General features: G+C 37.2%; 1 protein-coding gene and 1 pseudogene across 1 annotated transcript; both read right to left on the bottom strand.

Moving 5' to 3' along the window:
- Positions 1 to 8,776: 8,776 nt before the first annotated feature.
- On the bottom strand, positions 8,777 to 9,185 carry LOC119253988 (golgin subfamily A member 7-like; annotated as a pseudogene).
- Positions 9,186 to 19,912: 10,727 nt separating this feature from the next.
- Positions 19,913 to 20,412, bottom strand: LOC119253987 (zinc finger protein 42 homolog; the record flags this gene model as incomplete). The annotated part of the gene is made up of 1 exon (XM_037521205.1): positions 19,913 to 20,412. A coding segment is annotated over one exon (498 nt), but the record flags the coding sequence as incomplete, so codon positions are not given.
- Positions 20,413 to 20,440: the final 28 nt, after the last annotated feature.

Below are 20,440 nucleotides of genomic sequence, written 5' to 3'. Positions count from 1 at the left end.
AAAATGTGAAGGTAAATGGAAAGGCATTTTTTTTTTTAAAATAGTGTTGAATCAATTATATAGCATTAGGTTAAAAACATAAAAGAGAGCCTCCCTGGTGGCCTAGGGGTTAAGCCTCAGTGCTATCACTTCTATAGCCTATGTTGGATCACCGGTCAGGGATGTGACCCACATAGTAGCACAGGAAACCTCTCCTGTCCTCACCACTATTCCCCTCAGCAGCGTATTTCAGTAAATATGCCTTTTCTGCTCTCCATTGTCTTGGCACTTGTGATCTACACCCCAGTTCTAGAAAAAAATAAATAAATAAAAATAAAGCCAAATACTTCATTTAAAAAAGTTATAACTCAATCCTGAGTTAATAACACAGAAATGACTACAAAATGAATCATAGAAGCAAATGTAAAAATTAAGTTATAAAACTTCTGGAAGGAGGGCCTCCCCGGTGGCGCAGCGGTTGAGCGCTGGGTTGCAAAGCTGCCCGCAGCCTCTACAGCGCCTGTTCGATCCCCGGCTGCTCCCCGGCCACCGGAGGAAGGTGCCACATGGCTCACGGACCTCTCCTGCCGCCCGCTGCTCCCCTCAGCAGTGTATTTCATCAGTCTGCCTGCTCTGCTCTCCCCGCTGACTCTGGTGAATTCTCTCACCTTCCCGAGCTTCTGACTGTACCCAGTGCTTGTATAAATAAATAAACAAATAAATCTTTAAATAAATAAATAAATAAAACTTCTGGAAGGAAACATAGGACACAAACAAATGTTTGTGTTCATATGTTAGAGCAAAGCAGAGGTATTGCTCTAAAAACTCTGGACCACTAGGCAATATGTGACTTGCTCCCCTTTTTTTAAATAAAAATAAAGTTTTATTGGAACACAATCATGCTCATTCAATCACATATTGTCTTTGGCTTTCATGCTACAGGAACTCAGCTGAGAATCTATAATAATGATCATTTGAACCACATATTTTAAAATATTTACAATCTGGTCCTACACAGCAAAAGTTTGCTGATCCTGGGACCAGAAGCTTTAAAATGAAAACACAATGTCTAAGGCATTCACAGAAGCAATCTGAGCACCTACAGTATTTTACATGGTCTCTGTTAGCTTCTACCACTCTCTTTTCTTTGTGTCCATCTATTCTACTCTACTCCCACCTAGTACTACCCCCAGCTCCTTGCCATCTTGGCTCCAGACACGCCTGTGGGTTTATCCAACCTAGCATGAACCTCATCCTCAGACCTTTGTCCTGGGTGTTCCTTGCCTGAAATATTCTACTTGCAAATATCCACTTGTCCCTTACCTACTTCAAGTCTTCAATCAAATGTCATTTTCTTAATAAGACCTCTAATTACTAACCTGTTTTGTTTTTGTAACATGCTTTTGTAACCCACTGTCCTATTATCTATTTTAAACCTATTGTATTTTTTACTCCTCCCCACCACACACACCTTATCACTTACTATTGTCTAACACTCATTTCAACTTAAAAGTCATTTCCAAACTCCTACAACGTGAGCTCCACATTTATAACATTGTTTTCTGACAAAGCAGAAATTTTTATGTCAGATATGTGTCTCATATATTTTACCATTTTAGTCTTAGGGAGATGTTTGTCTAATTCATATTGCCTGCTTAGGTAGAGAAGTATTATCCCTATGTATAATTATGTGGCTTAATGGTAACTACTATCTACTACCTGCTTACTAAGGGGTCAGATGTAGAGACCTGCATTATCTAATTATTCATTCCTTACAGTAACCCAGAGTCATTATTATCACAATAGTACAGAAAAGAAAATTAGAGCTTGGGATACTTGGCAATTTGCTCAGGGTCACATAATTCATTAAATTGTAGACAAAAGATTCAAACTAGACCCCCTGTCATCTCCTGGACAATAACAAGTTCAAGTCACTGTTTCATAATTCAGATACATTAAACTATAGACTACAGGCTATACACAATGTTGGCACTGGAGGACAACCACCTAGATTTTGGGCAGAGTTTGAGAGGGGAAGCATGATTTTCTTTAAAGTGTGTTAACTGAATCTTATATATCAGATTCTCTACTTTCTTTATTTGACAGACAGAGAACACTCAAACATTAATTCAGTAGGTTTTCTAAATCAGTTGTTAATATATTAGTATATTAATTATTAACTAGTGTATTAATTTTGAAACTGGGTCCAGAGTTGACCCAACACTAACCCAGCACACATGGGGTTAATCTATACAATGTGACTAAGCCTCTGACAACTATCAAACCTCAGGACACACATTAACCTAGCTCTCTGTGTGCAGACCAAAGAATGCACAGCTTCCCGATAAGCACTAATTTGTTGTTCAGGAAATCAGTAGGCCTTTACGGGAATCCTTTACACAAAGACAAAACCCAAGCCCTTTACTCTTTGGTCTGTGTGCCCCCAAATCCACAACAAACACTGAACAGTGATTCCCCCTATTCCCCAAGTCCAAAACCAGCACCAACCCCCTCTTCAAATGACTCCAAGAGCTTCCCTGCTTTTCTTCAAGAAAACCTCCCTGTAAAAACTCTTAGGCCCTGAATGGGGTGGTAGGTTTGAGGATTGTCTCACACCATCCTGGAGGTTCCTTCCAGATATTAAATTCTTTCCCTGCTTCAAACATTTGATTTCTTCAGTGCCCTGAGCACCTGAACCCACCTTTACCAGCAATGAGTGTATAGATCCAAAATACCCTTGTGGTATAAACCACAATGAGGCCAGTTGTGATTTAATATATAGGATGATTTTTAGGAACATTACTGGTATATATCATATATCATTTTTTCTAAAGGCTTTTTGGGACAGTGCTTTATAGTTATAAATTTTTGATAGATCAATGTATAATTATCCACTTTTTGTGGATAAACAATGCAGAAAGTTTTGCCTAAATTTTGACACCAAGTGAAGTCTGGAGAGTTCTGACCTAAGCTGCTTGGCCCATCAGTTGTTTTTTCCTCAGGCAAATTATTAAACCCTTTTCAGGGTTTTCTAGCTCAGGAAATTTTCCTACCTCAGTTTCCCTATCTGTATATGTGGATGTTAATATGGTACCTTTGTCTTAACATGGTGAAGGTGTTTGAGTTACTAAATGTATAGTTGTAAAAAATAATATTTAATAACTGAGCATAGTAGGTGCTCAAAAAATATGACTAATATATGTGTTCTGTGGTAGTAAGTGAGGATAATCACCTGGATTTCCTAAGTAAAAAGTTAGTATATTCATTTCTCTGTCAAAATTACAAAATAAATTAACCCTTTGTAATATAGTACTCTTGTCTTTAGAGTTTGTGGGATAATAAGACCTGTAATAGGATCCATTTTTCTCTTAACGCAATTTCCTTGCTTCATTTTGATTCACAAATAAACCACTCAATATACTGTAGAACTCAGATGAATGTTTCTCATTATATAATTTAATCTGTGTCTGTTTTAACACAAATTACCATCATATCTGATGTATCAGCTAGGTTACTGACTTCTAGCTAGGACCACGATAAACTGATAAAAGTGGCTTCAGCATCTTAATTACTCATACCATTCTGGATGCAACAGAAACATTGTCATCCTTTGATTTTGAAATGAACAAACTAGAATCAATGTAAAGTATGTCAAAAACCTTCTGAAAGCGATAGCAGTCTGAGCAATGTGAATCAAGCTGTGGATAGGAAAATTTGGCTTCCTTCTGTACCTGCCACCGCTGCCGCTCCCCTAGCTCTCATGTGCCAATTTTCATGAAAATGCCCACATAACAGGACCTTGGAAAATGTTATCTCTGTTTGCCATCCCCCACTTTCATATCTACCTCTAAACTCAACTTTCATTCCTCAGCCTTATCACAAATTCCATCAGCAAAGTCTCCCCTAACACCCCAATTCTGGTTTCTAAGTCTCTCTGAGCACACTGCATAGATCTCAGTCCACACTGTTTATTCAACATTGCATATTATTGTAATTGTTTACTTGTCTGTCTTGCCTAGATTATAAGAGAAACCAGATCTATCTTGTTCCATGTGGTATTCCTGGTGCTTGATATAGTACTTGGCATGGGGTAGTAATTGTCTGTAAGTAAATAAATCTCTTAAAGTTTTTCTTATGTGAGGGCCTCCCTGCTGCCGCAGCGGGTTGAGCTCAGCCCTGTGAAGCTGTCCATAGCAGCTGCAGCACGGGTTCGATTCCCGGACGGCCAGGGAGATGGTGCGGCAGACCTCTCCTGCCTCGCCCGCTGCTCCCCTCAGCAGTGTTTCCAGTCCCGTCTGCCTGTTCTGCTCCCGCTGTATCTCTGGTGAATTTTCTCACCCTCCCGCGCCCTTGGCCTGTACCCCAGTTCTTATATAAATCAATAAATCTTAAAAAAAGTTTTTCTTATGTGAGAAAAGATGTAATACAACTACTCTATGAATTGTAACAACAAAAATAAGATGTTGAATATGAATATGCTTATGTATCACAATGCTTAATGGGTAATAGACATTCAGTAAACATTACTTGAATAAGAAATCTACACTTTCTCTTAGTCTTGTCATAGGCCTTTTAATTTTGTTGTAGATTTGTTTCAAGCTTTGTATGTTGTATATAACAACATTTCTTTTGCATATTACATGGTAAGTTTTTTTTTTTTAATTGGTCGTTAAATGGATTGGAAAATGTGCTGAAAACTTAAATGCGCTTTTTAGTAGGGTTGGATAACTCTGATTGATCTTTTTTTTTTTTTTTTTTAAACTGTTTTGCAATACTTTATTTTCATTTACCTCAAACTTATTTTTGAAGCAAATTTTCACTATATTGTATGTAAACATATTTTATAGAAAATTGAAGCCATACATTTCTGATTTGTTTTACAGAAAACACAAGCTTCAGACTCGCTTGAGAAGTAAGTTATTAGTTCATTATTGTGATTGTAGCGTACAAAATATTCCTTCTTATATCGCATGTGGGAAAACTCCAGGTGGAATGTGGAGCAGCCAAGTTGTATAAGGCTCCCGGGCGCAGGCAGCTTCGAACCCAGCGCTCAAGCTGCCCCCAAGCCTCTGAGCGCCAGTTTCGATCCCCGGCTGCTCCCTGCCACCCGAAAGGTCCCACATGGGAGAACCTCAAAACTGCATGGAGCCGCCGCTGCTATCCCCTCAGCATGTACTACTTCGATCCTTCTCCTGTTTCTGCTCCCCGCTTGGCTCTGGGTGAATTCTCTCACCCCTCCCGCGCTTCTTCATATTGTACCAATGTTGTATAAATATTAAATAAATAAAGAAATAAATCTTTAAAAAAAAAAAAAAAAAGAACAAGTTGTAACATAATCTCCAGGTATTTCCACAAAGATTATTTATGAATGACAAAGGAAAATGTTAAACTTCTCATTGAGATCATAGCAGACACCCCCTTTAACCAAGTACTAAAAAGATAATTTCCCCTTGAAACAAACCAGCCACAAGTGCCAATTGATAAAATGCATGACGGAGGCCACAAAGTCACTATGGTTTTATTTCTGCCTAAAATACCCAATCTGTATTTATCACAAGGAAACAACAGACAAACTCAATTTGAGAGACAGTCTACAAAATAACTAGCCTATACTTTTCAAAAATGTCAAGGTCAACAAACACAAAGAAAGGCTAAGAAACTTTTCTATATTAAAAGAGACTGAAAGGTCATGACAATTGTTATGCGATACAATACATGATCCTGGATTGGATTCTTCACCCAGGGGAGAGGAGACAGTAGCTATAATGGAGCTTCCTGGAAAATAGACAGAATTTGAAATAGAGATTATGGATCAGTTAATAATTTTATCAAACTTAAATTTGATAACTCTGTTGTTTGTGTAAGTAAATATTCTTGTTCTTAGAAACAACCACTTAGATATTCAGGTATAAAGGAATATGATATTTCTAACTTATTTTCAAATGGTAAGGGAAAAATGACAGAGGAAGAGAGACACAGATGGAATGATAGAATGAAAGTGATAAAATGTAAAGGATATATAGGAATTTATTATTCTATTCTTATAACTTTTCTGTGAACTTACAAAAAATGAAACATTATTCCAAAAACGCCCTCCTCTGAAATAAACTTCATGGGGTTGGTACTAGATATCCAAATAATGGTTGAGTGGTCAGCTATTCATTTGTTACCTTGAAAAAGTTTAAGACTCTATCAATAAATTTCTGATTTTTCAGGATCCTGAGGGTGGATGGAGCTCCACTAGGCAGTTTTTCTGTTCCATAATGTATAGGCTGAAGGCATTTATTTTACTGCATTAAATTGGAGCTCAACTATGCCTGAAACACCCATGATGGACACTATTTCTCAGTCCTTTTCTTCATTCAGTATTTTGCTCCTGCTTCTTTATAATTAGAAACTGATCCAACAGAGAAAAACGTAAGTTGTTGGTTTTCTCAAAGCCTCATTTCGCAAGTCCTAGAAAGTTTCTTCTGTGGTATTCAACTTTTAAAACAAGACACAGAACACCTACATTCACGTGATAGAAAATAGAATTTATTTATTTTTTTTAAAGATTTTATTTATTTATTTATTTATTTATTTATTTATTTATTTATTTATTTATACAAGCACTGGGTACAGCCAGAAGCGCGGGAGGGTGAGAGAATTCACCAGAGCCAGAGCGGGGAGCAGAGCAGGCAGAAGGACCGAAGTACACTGCTGAGGGGAGCAGCGGGCGGCAGGAGAGGTCTGCGCACCATGTGGGACCTCCTCCGGTGGTCGGGGAGCAGCCCGCGCTGCAGAGGTGCGGGCAGCTTCACAACCCAGTGCTCAACTGCTGCGCCACCGGGGAGGCCCTAGAACTTATTTTTAAAGCAAAAAGTGTCTTGTGCTGATAGGGATAAGAACTATGGGTGCCATATTGGAAGGCTACCTACCACAGAGCCAAATTAAATTCATTTGGTTAACTTTGCATATATATACCTATGAGTATAATTTAGGAATATGAGCACATGGAATAAATGTCAAAACATGTTATTTTATTTATTTATTTATTTTTAACTGATTTTTTGTTTTTTTAAGATTTATTTATTTATGCATACAAGAGCTGAGGTGCAGGCTAGAGATGCGGGAGGTGAGAGGATTCACCAGAGACAGAGTGGGAAACAGAACAGGCAGATTGACTGAAGTACACTGCTGAGGGGAGCAGCGGACGAGTCAGGAGAGGTCTGCTGCACCATGATGGTTGCTCCCTGGACAGCTGGGGATCGAACTAATGCTGCAGAGGCTGTGGATTGCTTCATAGTGCCGTGCTTAACCCCTTGCACCACCAGAGAAGCCCCTATGTTATTTTTTTTTAAGATTTATTTTTTTAATGCATATAATAACTGGGATGTAGACCAGAGCTCAGGGGGTGAGAGGATTCACCAGAAACAGAGTGGGGAGCAGAACAGGCAAATCTACTGAAATACATTGCTGAGGGGTATTGTGGGTGAGATAGGAGAGGTCTGCTGTGCTATGTGGGTTAGCTCCCTGGCCAGGGATCGAACTTGTGCTGCAGTGGCTGGTGATGGCTTGATAGTGCTGAGATTTAACCCCTTGCAATACCAGGGAGCCCCCAAATGTCAAAACATTTTAATTTAAATGGACACATAATTTTTTGGGTGCGTGAATTTAGAACCATCTTTTATACTCGTGATTAATTATAATGTTATACTTGTGATTAATTAATCAATGCAATTTATTATAATTTTTTATTATAAAAGTGTCCCATAAAGCATTCTAATTTAAGCTTCTGTGAGGATTTAAACCAGTTTGATTCTTCTTACCAGGAAGACTATGTGTATGATGGACTTTTGAATAAAGGGGAAAATATAGTGTTTCTGTGGATTCACAGTAGTAGGGGGAGATGAGGGTGGTGTGGATCATCCAGATTCTACCTCAGGTATTGTCCCATTACCTTGGCCCTATAGACTTGTGTTGAAGATTTCACTTAACTTGCATTCATTCATTTAATTTTCCCTCAGAGTCAACCTATTAGAATTATCCACATAATGCTTGTCATTGCTCCAGTCCCAGTCACTGCTATGACTAATGAATGATGTCCTGCTAAATATTAATCATCCCATCAAAAGGTCTCTTGAAAACCGTAATTTTTTATAATGTTCTGCTCTCTCAGTTCCAAATCATTATATGCAAACTGGCTAAGAGCACATTTCAAATATCCTTAAGTTCCATGCAATGAGAATGTTGCAATTTTGTGTTTTTTTAAATTTCCTATCAATGATAAATATTACATAATGCCCATAAATGCCAAAGATGTGAATGGCAAATCTCTTTTCATGCTAAGAGTTTCTGTTTTGCTTTAATATTTATTACAGAAAAGTTGAAACATACACAAAAGTAGAAAAAATTAGTATGACATTTCTTATATACCTGTCACCCAACAAAAGACTGAACACTGAAGACATAAGCTATGACTTGTTGAGGTTTAGAATTACCTGTGAAACTGGTCCAAGGAATGAAAAGAACTCCAAATCATTGTATGTATGCAATGATTGCATACAATGGCAAATAAGTACTGATGGCAGATAAGTAATAAATTTTGCATTGGACTGACCAATTGCATATTTTATTAATGGCTTTGAATAAAAAAAGTCAAATGCTTCATTGTGTTTTCTCAGAAACTAATCAGAAGATGACAGAGTCCTTCACAAAAGAACAGTGCTCTGGAGGGGTGGTAGGGGACACTGTGCAATCAATCAGAGAGTAGATGTAATACCAAGAAGAGGTAGAATCTTTAATTTTATGGCACTACTCATGCCTGTGTCTTCATAAATGGTAATTTCAGTAACTGGAAGTCCTTTCTCAATGGGATCCTTCAGAAGGAGTCTTAGGGGGCATATATTTTCTATGCTGCTCTTGAATGTATTTAGAGACTTTCTTCAGAACCTTCTCATAATGAGTTTCCATACATAAGAAGATGGTATATGCAATTAAACAATCTAAACAGCCTTCAAGATATGATTGCCACTCCCTCCCCCTCCCCCAACTTCTGTGCATCTGAGTAAAAGTTATTTAGAGTTTGAACTTTTTTTTCAAATGGCTGCCTATCAATCTGATTATCCAGCTCCATGGGAAACTTGGTCTGGAACTGGCAGCGTATGCCTCTGTTTATTTCCCCGTATGAAGGCCTTCCCTGACCCCAGAGCCTGCTGTGGCCTCATGGTGAGGACAAGAAGGGGCTCAACCCTCCTGTGCCTCCATCTGCTGTCTAATTATGAACAGCAGAAATGTGTACATTTGTTTTCTAAAAGACATAACAAGAACATCCATAGCTGCACTATGCATAATAGCCGAACTTCGGAAATGTCCCAGATGGCATCAATAGCAAAAATGGTGTTAGAAGTCAAAAGAGTGGGGGAGAATGTGATGCAAGCACATTTATGATTTATGTATTTATTTTAATAAATAATTTGCATTGAAAAAGATTTTTATGAGTAAATGAATGAGCTTCTGCACTAAGAATGCCTCTTACTTCTTGTCCATACATGTCCTAAAATTGACCTTTCCAAAGTTTGTTCATTCAACATATGGTTAGTTTCTATCTACCTACTTACTACCTGTTAGACACTACACTGGGCACAGGGGTACAGAAATAAACAAAAAAATCAGAGAGATTCATCTTCTCACCCTGCATGGAATTTTGTGTAGTTTATTTGCTTTGAGCAAAGTAATATTATTTTCACCATTTCTGTACACATTCTGGACCTGAATTCATTAATGGAATGTATAGTGAATCTCAATTTGTTGTTGTTTAGTCTTCCTTTTTTTTTTTTTTTTTTTTTTTTTTTTTTTGGTATTTCCTTGATCAGTAAGCCCCTCTAGGCCAGATGAAACTTTGTATGGAATAATTTCCTGTTGGTCTCTGGGGGTTAAGCATCCCAAATTTACTGGTTTCTAAGATATTTAAATCTGATCGTTTTTGGGCTCTGTGAAAGGATAACATTTTATGGGGACCATATTTCTTCTGAGCTTTTTTCCTTAATGAGTGAGTGATTTGCAAAAATGCATGCTCTACATTTTCTTCCCTTACGACTTATGTGAGACATTATCAGTTCCCCATATTTCTTTTGGAAGGACACAAAAGGGACATCATTATCTACTCCCCTATCTTTAAATGTGAGAAGCATGTGTCCAATTAAATCTAGTGCTTCCTCTTCATTGTTCTGTATGAATAATTAACCTTTCTAAGTGCTGACATCAGGATCCACTTTTTTTTTTCCCTCAAGGGAAAAATAAATGGAATAGAACTGATGCTGTTTTAGAGTTTTCTGTGTAGTCACTTTGAAAGATAGCTAATGATCATAAAATATGAGTGTTAAAATCTAAAATGTTGATTCTGAAAATTGTTATTTTATTTATTCTTTGGTGATTATGATTTTATTATTAATGTGGGCTTCTCTAAAGTAATAATGTTCTTTAATGCAATCATTTAGAACAATACGGTCACCAATCTACTTTCATTAGTCACATGGGAACATTATAAATCAGTTTATATGATCTCTGCAATTGAAACTTACTGGATGCCAGCTGTGTTAATTTCTGTTAATTATCATCCTTTTAAACTTCATTCTTTCTTTAAGTAAGATATGCACTTTAGGACTTTTTTTTTATAGTTTAAATTGTTCTGCTCTTCCTCCTACAGGTTTCCTGAAAGGTTTTAGCCCCTCTAAGTTGATTTATAATGTAACCTTGAAACAAGGACAAGCATTAGTCGACTGCTGTTTTAATAAATGGCTTGTCAGCTATTTTACAACTTTGGTTATTTCTTTGACTAGAGGAATGTCTTGATAGCAGGTCTTTGAATTCCTAATTATTTTAGAGATTTGGCTGGACATTCTTGATCATATCTATCTTCTATCCAAATAAATACTTGACTGCCTGAGAGAAAATAGCTTTAATCTGTTTTGATTTTGATTTTGCATTATTTTGATTTTGGCGTAGACATACTAGTCACTTTGGAGGGTTGAAAATGTAATAATTTACATTTAATTTGTTAAAATACTATTTATCCTCTCTGTTAATGTTTACTTATTTTGCAACATAGAGTTAAATTATCTTAAGAAATCAATAAAATTTGGAATGTGAATTCTGCAACCCCCTTAGCTTCCACAGTCAAATTTGATTAGGCTCAATTTTCACAGCAATTTTTTTTTCTCCCCCAACACACAATTGCCATTTCAAACTAAGTCACATCTTTAGCTGAACTTATCATGTAGTCTCTCCTTGTTTCTCCTATATTCTTGGTTCACATTTCTCTTACAATGATCACAATTCATCTACTCTCCCAAGCTGAAAATCTTAAGTCGTTCTAGATGTTTCCTCCTCTCACCCATCATCATGACCTGATAGTTTTATCTAAGTATTTCCTTACTTTTCTATGTCTCCTCTTTGAAAAAAAAATTTATTTTTAATTTTTGGGGAGTAACATTACATAAGTCTCCAGTGTGGTTATTAAAAGTCAACATTTAGGGCCTCCCCAGTGGCACAGCGGTTGAGCGCTAGGTTGTGAAGCTGCCCGCGGCTTCTGCGGCGCCGGTTCGATCCCCGGCTGCTCCCCGGCTACCGGAGGAGGGTCCCACATGGCGCGCAGACCTCTCCTGCCGCCCGCTGCTCCCATCAGCAGTGTACTTCAGTCCTTCTGCCTGCTCTGCTCCCCGCTCTGGCTCTGGTGAATTCTCTCACCCTCCCACACTTCTGATTTTTGTACCCAGTGCATGTATAAATAAATAAATAAATCTTAAAAAAGAAAAAAAGAAAAAGAAAAAAAGTCAACATTTATATATATACTACATTAAGTTTACCAGTAAAAGTCAAATTCTATACTTCGCCATGCAATTGAATCCTTTTGCCAGATTTATCCACTCCCTTCCCCTTCTGGTAACCACCAATTGGTCTTATAGTCTAAACGTTTATCTTTGTTTTATTTAGTTCTTGCATTTGTTTTTTCCTATGTATCACATAGCAGTGAAATCGTACAGTGTGTCTCTCCCTTCTTTATCTCTACAATTGCTCCAATTCAGAGGCTTTGAAAATTTCTTCCAATCTGACCTGTTTTTCCTTCTCCCCTACTCTGATTCACTCACATTCATAGGAAACACTATAGTGTTTGACCTCTTGTGCATTTATTTTATTTTTTTTTTAAAAGAAGTTGGACTTTTTTAAAGATTTATTTATTTATACAAGAACTGGGGTATAGGCCAGAGGCATGGGAAGGTGAGAGAATTCACTAGAGACATAGCGGGGAGCAGAACAGGCAGAGAGACCAAAAAGCACTGCTAAGGGGAGCAGCAGGTGAGACAAGAGAGGTCTGCCATGCCATGTGGGTATCTCCCTGGCCGGCTGTGAATCAAACCCGCACTGCAGAGTCTGCAGACATCTTCACAGCAGTGTGCTCAACCCGCTGCACCACTGGGGAGGCCCCCATCTTGTGCATTTATTCAAAAACAAAAATGTTTCCTTCTAGCTGGTGAAGGTATTAGTATTGCCTAACATTTTATCCCTGCCTATTTAAAATCTTTTACCATCTCATACCTTAACTCCTGCTATACCACTGAGTGGAATTCTACAGCATTCTTTTTCTTTTTAAAGATTATGTATTTATGCATACAAGAACTGGGGTACAGGCTAGAGTTACATACTTTTATAATAATAATAATAACAACAACAACAATAATAGTTATTATTACAGCATCCTAGTGTGAAATGATATGATGGTTTTGATTTGCATTCCCTGATGGCTAATGATGTCGGACATCTTTACATGCAAAGCTTTGTTTTTATTATTTATTTTTTAAAGACAATCCCTGCCTTACAGAGAGGCTAATTTATTTATTTATTTTTAAAGATTTTATTTATTTATTTATACAAGCACTGGGTACAGTCAGAAGTGTGGGAGGGTGAGAGAATTCACCAGAGCCAGAGCGGGGAGCAGAGCAGGCAGAAGGACTGAAGTACACTGCTGAGGGGAGCAGTGGGGGGCAGGAGAGGTCTGCGCGCCATGTGGGACCCTCACCTGGCAGCCAGGGATCGAACCCACGCTGCAGAGCCTGCGGGCAGCTTCGCAACCCAGTGCTCAACCGCTGCACCACGGGGGAGGCCCAAACCTTTGTCCTTATATATCTTCCTGAAAAACGACTACTCAAAGCCTATGCTCATTTTATTTATTTATTTTTTTAATCTTTTGATTGTTTTGTGTCAGTGACAGTAAATTTAGTGAATCTGTTACTCTTCTGTTTTAACTACTGCTTGGAAATAATTTACGTTATGTCTCATAAAGCATTTACTCAAATATCCATTAATCATTTATTGTCTTCTGTGCCTGTGCCAAAAACAGGTGGATCTCTCTTAAGCCTGTGACCTGGAGAATGAAGCTGTGTTGTGTTACTCTCTTGCTTTTATTAGGTTCTTTAAATATTCTGACTTCATCTCATTTATACTGCTGTTAGTAATCAAGGGAGAGCTACCTGCTGATGTTTGGGTTGGTATAAAAGTGGAGCCTGGCCCTTTAAGGACAGCAGTGGTGTCAGAAGAAATTAATGGCTTTCCTCCCAAGGAGCGGTGACCTGCTCTGGATACAAGAACCAGTTAGTGGATGGAAATTGTTCCTCCGAGTGGTGCTTCTTCCTCTACCAGTCTTTAGAGACTGTTTTAATATCATTAAAGGTAGCCACTCTTTGCTTAGATGACCCACCAAATAGACCGGTCTGTTGGTTTAGGAAGAGGGAACTCACTGCTTCTGTTATGACTTTTATTGAAAACACATCTAGTACATAAACAAGTCAATATATTAAAGAATTCCTTTTGAATTCAGGCATAAATTACAAATTCAAGTGGCTTAAAATAACCATTTAAAATGTTTTAAGCTTTGTTGAGGCATAATTGGTAAGATTATAATATATATATAAAGTGTACATTGTGATAATTTGATGTAGGTATATATCCTGAAAGGATTTTCCCCATCTAGTTAATATAACCATCACTTGTATATCTATACATATGTAACTGTGTGTTACATGTACACATTTGAATTCTCCTCTTAGCAAATTTCAATAACACAACACATTGTTAATTGTACAATACAGTTAGTCACCATCTAAATACTACTTTATTTTACTCATTATTTTGTGGGCCACAAATGAGACAGTTTGCCTACAATTTATTGAATGTCACCTGGGGTGACCTAGGCTGGATGAACTTCCCAGATGGTTCTTTTCACAGTCTGGCCCCTCCCTACTCCTTTGCTTTGCTAGTCCACCTTATCTGAACCTTGAATTTTGCCCAGGATGATAGTCTCAGGGTTGTCAGGTTTCTTAACTGGCAGTTCTTTTCTAAGAGAGCAAGGCAATAGCTGCCAGGTATCATTTACATCACACCCTACTGATCAAAGCATTCACAGACCAAATTCACAGTCACGATTCCCAGATTCACATTCAGATCCATATTCAGATTCAGACTCAAGATTCACACTCGAATTCACTGAGACTTAAGGGGAAGGGAAATAACTCCAGTCTCAATGGAAGGAGTAGCAAAGACTTTACAGCCATCTTTCATCTGCGTCATGGTGTGCATAGTTTATTAGACATCTATCTTGATAAAGACAAAGATCTCCACCATCTCACCCACGAAAGCGCCAGTGCCATGCTGAACCCTCAGCGGTTTGCAAATATATTGGTTGCCTTAGATAAAGATGAGAAATCATTATATATACTGTGTGTAATTTTAGCTATTTTATATTTACTTTAATTGTACACATATATTTTATGACCAACATTTTGAGTTGTCAGAAGTATGTACTCTGCTTTTTATGACACCTACCTGATATCTTAAGAATTTTAACAATAGTTTATTAATGACCAGAGTATCATTCTAATCAACCTAATACTTTTGATTTACTGAAGTCACAAAAGTTATATTGGCTTTCATATAGATAAAACTTTAGACACATGGTAAAGCATAGCTTTACAGGTGTTTTTGCATGTCTAGTCCACTGACATCTAAGAAATTCAACCCTGGGGTCAGAAAGGGGAGAAGCAAAAAAACTAATAAAAACCACATGTTAACTGTTAATGTTCATTTACCAAATTCTACTTAAACTCTTGTACTCTCAAAGCTAATTTCATCCAATTGCCTTTTAATTATAGTCTCTCACTCAGAGTTGCAAATATAATGGCATTTTAATATAACTTGCACTGTTCTGTGTCCAATGTAGGATGTAATCATGCAATTTATTCAGTCAGAGCTAGTGCATTAGGTAATTAAAACATAAGCACACATGGGTTTCTGCACATGCATATTCTGCAGGAAAGTCATACAAAGATCTGACTAATCTGCTTTGGGATAGAATTCTTTTTGTATAGAATAGGATAGAAATCCTATGTCTACTAATATATGTTGTCGGTAAAGTGAAATACAGAAATTAAATATTACCTTGTAACACCTACACACAGATCATAGAACATGAAAAAAACTAACTTAAAGAAAGAATGTAAATGGTTTAACATTTTTAAAAACTATCTAATCAGTCTTGGTGGATGCAATTTTCAACACAGGTGAGTTCTACATTATCCAAAGTGTTAGAAGGTAAGAGACCCTCAGTCTTCTGTCCCTTCTAGAGGAGAAAGAGAGGAAAAGAAAAGGAGATTTATGGTAACTTTCATTCATATGATCAATGAATGAAACAACTTATTAAAATCTTTTTTAAGAGTGTGGACTTTGGGGAGGAAGAGTTGATGTGTGCATAGGCAAATAAATACATCTGTTCTTTCTGCCCAATAGCATTCCATTATTTTGGCAAAGGTGTTCAGTAACCAGATTTTATGTAATCAGTAACCAGAGTTTATGTAAAAACAAGCAATGCTTTATGAGCTGTTTTTAAATTATATATAAATAACTTTCTAATTCATTTTTAGAGCATATTTATCTGTATTTTCATTTATTGATTCCATAATTTATTGTGCCAACTAATTATGGCTTATGTCAGTCATAAGAAAACGGACTGTTTTATGATTTTCAGCCTTTCATAGAAAATATTTCTCTAATTTTACCTTTTTTTAAAAAAAAGATTTATTTATGTGCACAAGATCTGGGGTGTAGGTCAGAGATGTGGGGAGGGTGAGAGGATTCACGAGAGACAGAGTGGGGAGCAGAACAGGCATATTGACTGAAATACATTGCCTAGGGGAGCAGCCTGCAGACAAGAGAGGTATGCAGCCCAATGTGGGTCAGAACCCCTGCTGGGGATCCAACTTCATGCTGCAGTGGCTACCAATTGCTTCAGTGTTGCAACTTAACCGTTGTGCCACCAGGGAGGCCCCTCTACCTTCTGATATTAATGTTCAGCCTTTTTTTTTTTTTAAGAAAAGATATAGGCTATGAATTAAAATACCAGCATGAAAACATAAATACTTCATTCATCGAGATTTTTTGGTTTGTAAATGCCAGTATCTGCAAAAATGTAAAAATCTAGATCTATTTTCTTTTTCAGTTTTCTCTCTATATATGTTCACACATCTTGTGTTCGCTCATCTGAAAATGAAAATGTGGAAAGTATATGTACATCTCTTTACTGAAACATTAACAGATTTCAGATGACATATCCTCATTAGTTAATCTCCTTTTGCCTTTTTTTATTACATCCTCCTGCCTTCTTCCACTTAGCAGTTTTATGTTTCTCTTTGGGAAACAAACAAACAAACTGAAAAGACAGCTAAGAGACTAGCCAAGTAGCATCCTATTCCCATATCAGAATTTAACTAAACCTGATCTAGATGCACAAACACTTTCTCAGAATGATGTTCCTCGCTTTAGGATTATAAATACTGACTTTCTCGTCCCTTCAGCTCCAGAAAGAGAAATTTACAAATAGCCAGTATCCCCACAGGGGAAGTCAATCTTGATCCCTTTTGATGACCTGAGTTTTAGGTCTCAACACTTGGGATGTAAACCTTGCCATTGACTTTATTTAGTCTTTATCTGGTTTAATCCTAGTCTTTTGCTTAGCCTTCAGAGGGGCTATGTCCTAATTTGACTGAGCAGTAGAAATCCATAAAGGACCAAGTCAAGCACACTGTCATCGAAGCAAACACTAAACAAATATGTGCTCCATTATCTTGATCAAATACCAAATTCCTACTCTAAATTCTGTACTCAGATACAGAGGAAATTCCAAATTTATGAATGGATTATGTATTCAATGTGCCTTTTAACTCAGACTCAGGATCCACATTCCTATAGAAATGATGGTATAAATGCCTTGCCAATATAAATAAAAAATTGTATTATCATAATAGCCCATTAGTAATTAATAGCTCACTCTGTAGTCAAAATGTAAGCCCCAGAATTTTTCTGTTTTTAAATTTACATGTTTTTATATTTTGGCATTTCTTTTTTTATAAATTTTTTGGGAAAGATTTATTTATTTATGTATACAAGAACTGGAGTACAGGGCTTCCCTGGTGGCACAAGGCGTTAAGCACCGCACTATGAAACAATCTGCAGCCTCTGAAGCACGAGTTCAATCCCCGGCTGGCCAGGGAGCTACCCACATGATGCAGCAGACCTCTCCTGTCTCGCCTACTGCTCCCCTCAGCACTGTATTTCAGTCAGTCTGCCTGTTCTGTTCCCTGCTCTGTCTCTGGTGAATCCTCTCACCTCCCGCATCTCTGGCCTGTACCCAGCTCTTGTATGCATAAGTAAAAATTAAAAAAAAAAAAAAGTGCCATGTGAGTAGCTCCCTGGCTTGCCTGAGGATCGAACTCGTGCTTGCTGAAGAGCCTGCAGATAGCTTCACAGTGCTGTGCTTAAACCCTTGTGCCACCAGGGAGGCCCCTATTTTGGCATTTCTAAAATCAAGATAAATTTCAATTTTTTTTTTTAAGGTTTATTTTATTTATACAAGAACTAGGGTACAGGCCAGAGGCATGGAGGATGAGATAATTCACCAGAGACAGAGCGGGGAGCATAACAGGCAGACTGATGAAAAACATTGCTGAGGGGAGCAGCAGGCAAGACAGGAGAGGTCTGTCACACCATGTGGGTATCTCCCCTGGCTGGCCAAGAATCGAACCCACACTACAGAGGCTGCGGATAGCTTCACAGTGCTGCGCTCAACCCACTGCGCCACCCAGGAGGCCCCACAATGTTGGTTTGTTTTTATAGTGTATTGATTTCCTGAAAATCTGTTAACATATATATGAGCATTACTGCCAATTGTGTCTGAAATCTTAAATCAAATATGGTACTCTCTAACTATATCTGATCATTTATAGTATTGATTCTGAGAGAGAAATACATGTGAAGTTTGATGGCGTATTTTCTGCCTAATATAAGGTGACTCCAATCAAGGACTCAGTTATTATAATCATAAAATGAGTTAATCCCTATTAGAGCCTAGTTTTATTTTTGGCAGTCGTCTTTGGATAATCAATTTCCCCTCTTATAAAAAATGATTATGTTTAACCACTTTCTCTACGTTTTCTTCCACAGCACATAAACATATCAAATACTGTCCCATCTATTAAAAATAACAAACTTCTCCCTATTCTCTATCTTCACTGAAGCTGTGGCCCTTTTTAACTGCTTTTACAGACAAGCTTCCTTTAAGAATACTTGCACATTTTCTATTGAATGGAGAGATCCTTATTTATGTAACTTGTTCTTTAATGGACATTTATGAATTTATTACTATTAAAATATGCTTTAGTTAATATCCCTAAGTATTTTCATATATTAGTGCAAATATTTCTGTAAAACAGAATTCTAGAATTAAAATATTGAGTCTAAAAGTACACATTATGGATTGACCATGAACCCTCTCCCCCCAAATTCATGCTGAAATCCTAAATCCCAGTACTTCATAAGTGACCTTGTTTGATGGAGTCTTTATATAGGTAATCAAGTTAAAATGAGGTTGTTAGGGTGCATTTTGATGCCATGATTGTAGTCCTTATAAGTGGGAATCTAGACACAGACATGCACATAGGAAGATGATGTGATGATACAGGGAGAATGCAATGTGTACATGAAGACAGTCATCTACAAACAAGAAGAAAGGCTAAAACAGATCCTTCACAACTTCAGAAAGAACCAATCCCATCAATGTCTTGATTTTGGACTTCTAGCCTATGGGACAATACGTTTCTGTTAATTAAGTTACCCAGTTGTGTAGAAGGGTAATTCCCCCCAACAATAGCAAACTGTCAAGTCTCTGCAATGTTTTGCTAATTTTGTAGACAAACACATAGTGTCACTTTTTAATGCACAATTTTTTATTTTTCAATTCAGATTTAGCATACTTCTAGGATTTTACTTCCTTTTATTTTAAAATCTTTAAAATGGATTAAAAACTATTAAGTAATCACTCACATTTAGTTATATGATTTCAAGAGTTTGATACAATGATAAAAAAAAATGATTAACATATTTAACTTATTTAACTTTAAAAAAGTTTACTCATCTACTTGTTGAAAATCTACTGCAAAAGTTCTTTCTCTAGGATTATCACTCATAACATAGTCCTAAGAGGCAAAAGTTAAACAATTAGAAACCACAAACTTAAAAACCAGAGCTAATTTTACATTTACAGTATGTGAAAAAATAAGCCTCAAATCCAATAATCAGTTCCTAATGTACCAAGGATTCTGTTTTTGTTCTTAACTGACCTTTCCGTTGGTTGGAAGTGCCCTATAATCCTGTATACAACATTCTTATACAACATCACAAACTGTAAGAGCATCTCAGTCCACTAGGGGAAAAAAAAAAAAAGGCAGAATTCTAGGGTTGCAATACTGATTTAAAAATTCTTTCCTAGAAGCAATAATCAGCGAGGCATATTTGTTCACATTCTTTTGCAATACACTTATCCTACTGAGGGATTATTTTCCTTCTTCACTTTCACTGGTTCTTGATTTTTGCGTGAGTTAAGGTGTGTGCTTTCATGTTATTGGACTGAATAAACTTCTTGTTACAACCTTCAAAGGGACACACGAAAAGTTTCTCGCCAGTGTGGATGCGTACATGTGTGCGCAAGTTGAAATCCAAGGAAAAGCGTTTTCCGCACCCTTCAAAGGTACACTGAAATGGCTTCTCTCCAGTATGAACCAGAAAATGCCTTTTTAGTTTTGAGCTCTCAGTGAATGCCTTTTCACATTCAGCACAGACATAATCTCGGGGTCCATGAATAAGGAGATGCTTTCTCAGGGAACCTTTATTTGCCAACACTCTTGTACATCCAACATGAGGACAAGCAATATTTTTCAGAACATCACATTCTTTATTTTTACTTGGCATCTCTCTTGAAAATTCTGTAAGCTGTCTAGGATCTGGTAATCCAATGCTGGGTTTTCCTCCAGGAGGAAGCTTCTGGTCTGTGATGCATTCAGAATACTCAAGAAAGGATCTCTCCAATAATCAGTTGAGA

Source organism: Talpa occidentalis, unplaced genomic scaffold, assembly GCF_014898055.3.
Source record: "Talpa occidentalis isolate TD23 unplaced genomic scaffold, MPIMG_talOcc4v2.1 talOcc4.257, whole genome shotgun sequence".
Taxonomy (NCBI): Eukaryota; Metazoa; Chordata; class Mammalia; order Eulipotyphla; family Talpidae; genus Talpa; species Talpa occidentalis.
This window is presented reverse-complemented; position numbering and strand designations above follow the sequence as displayed.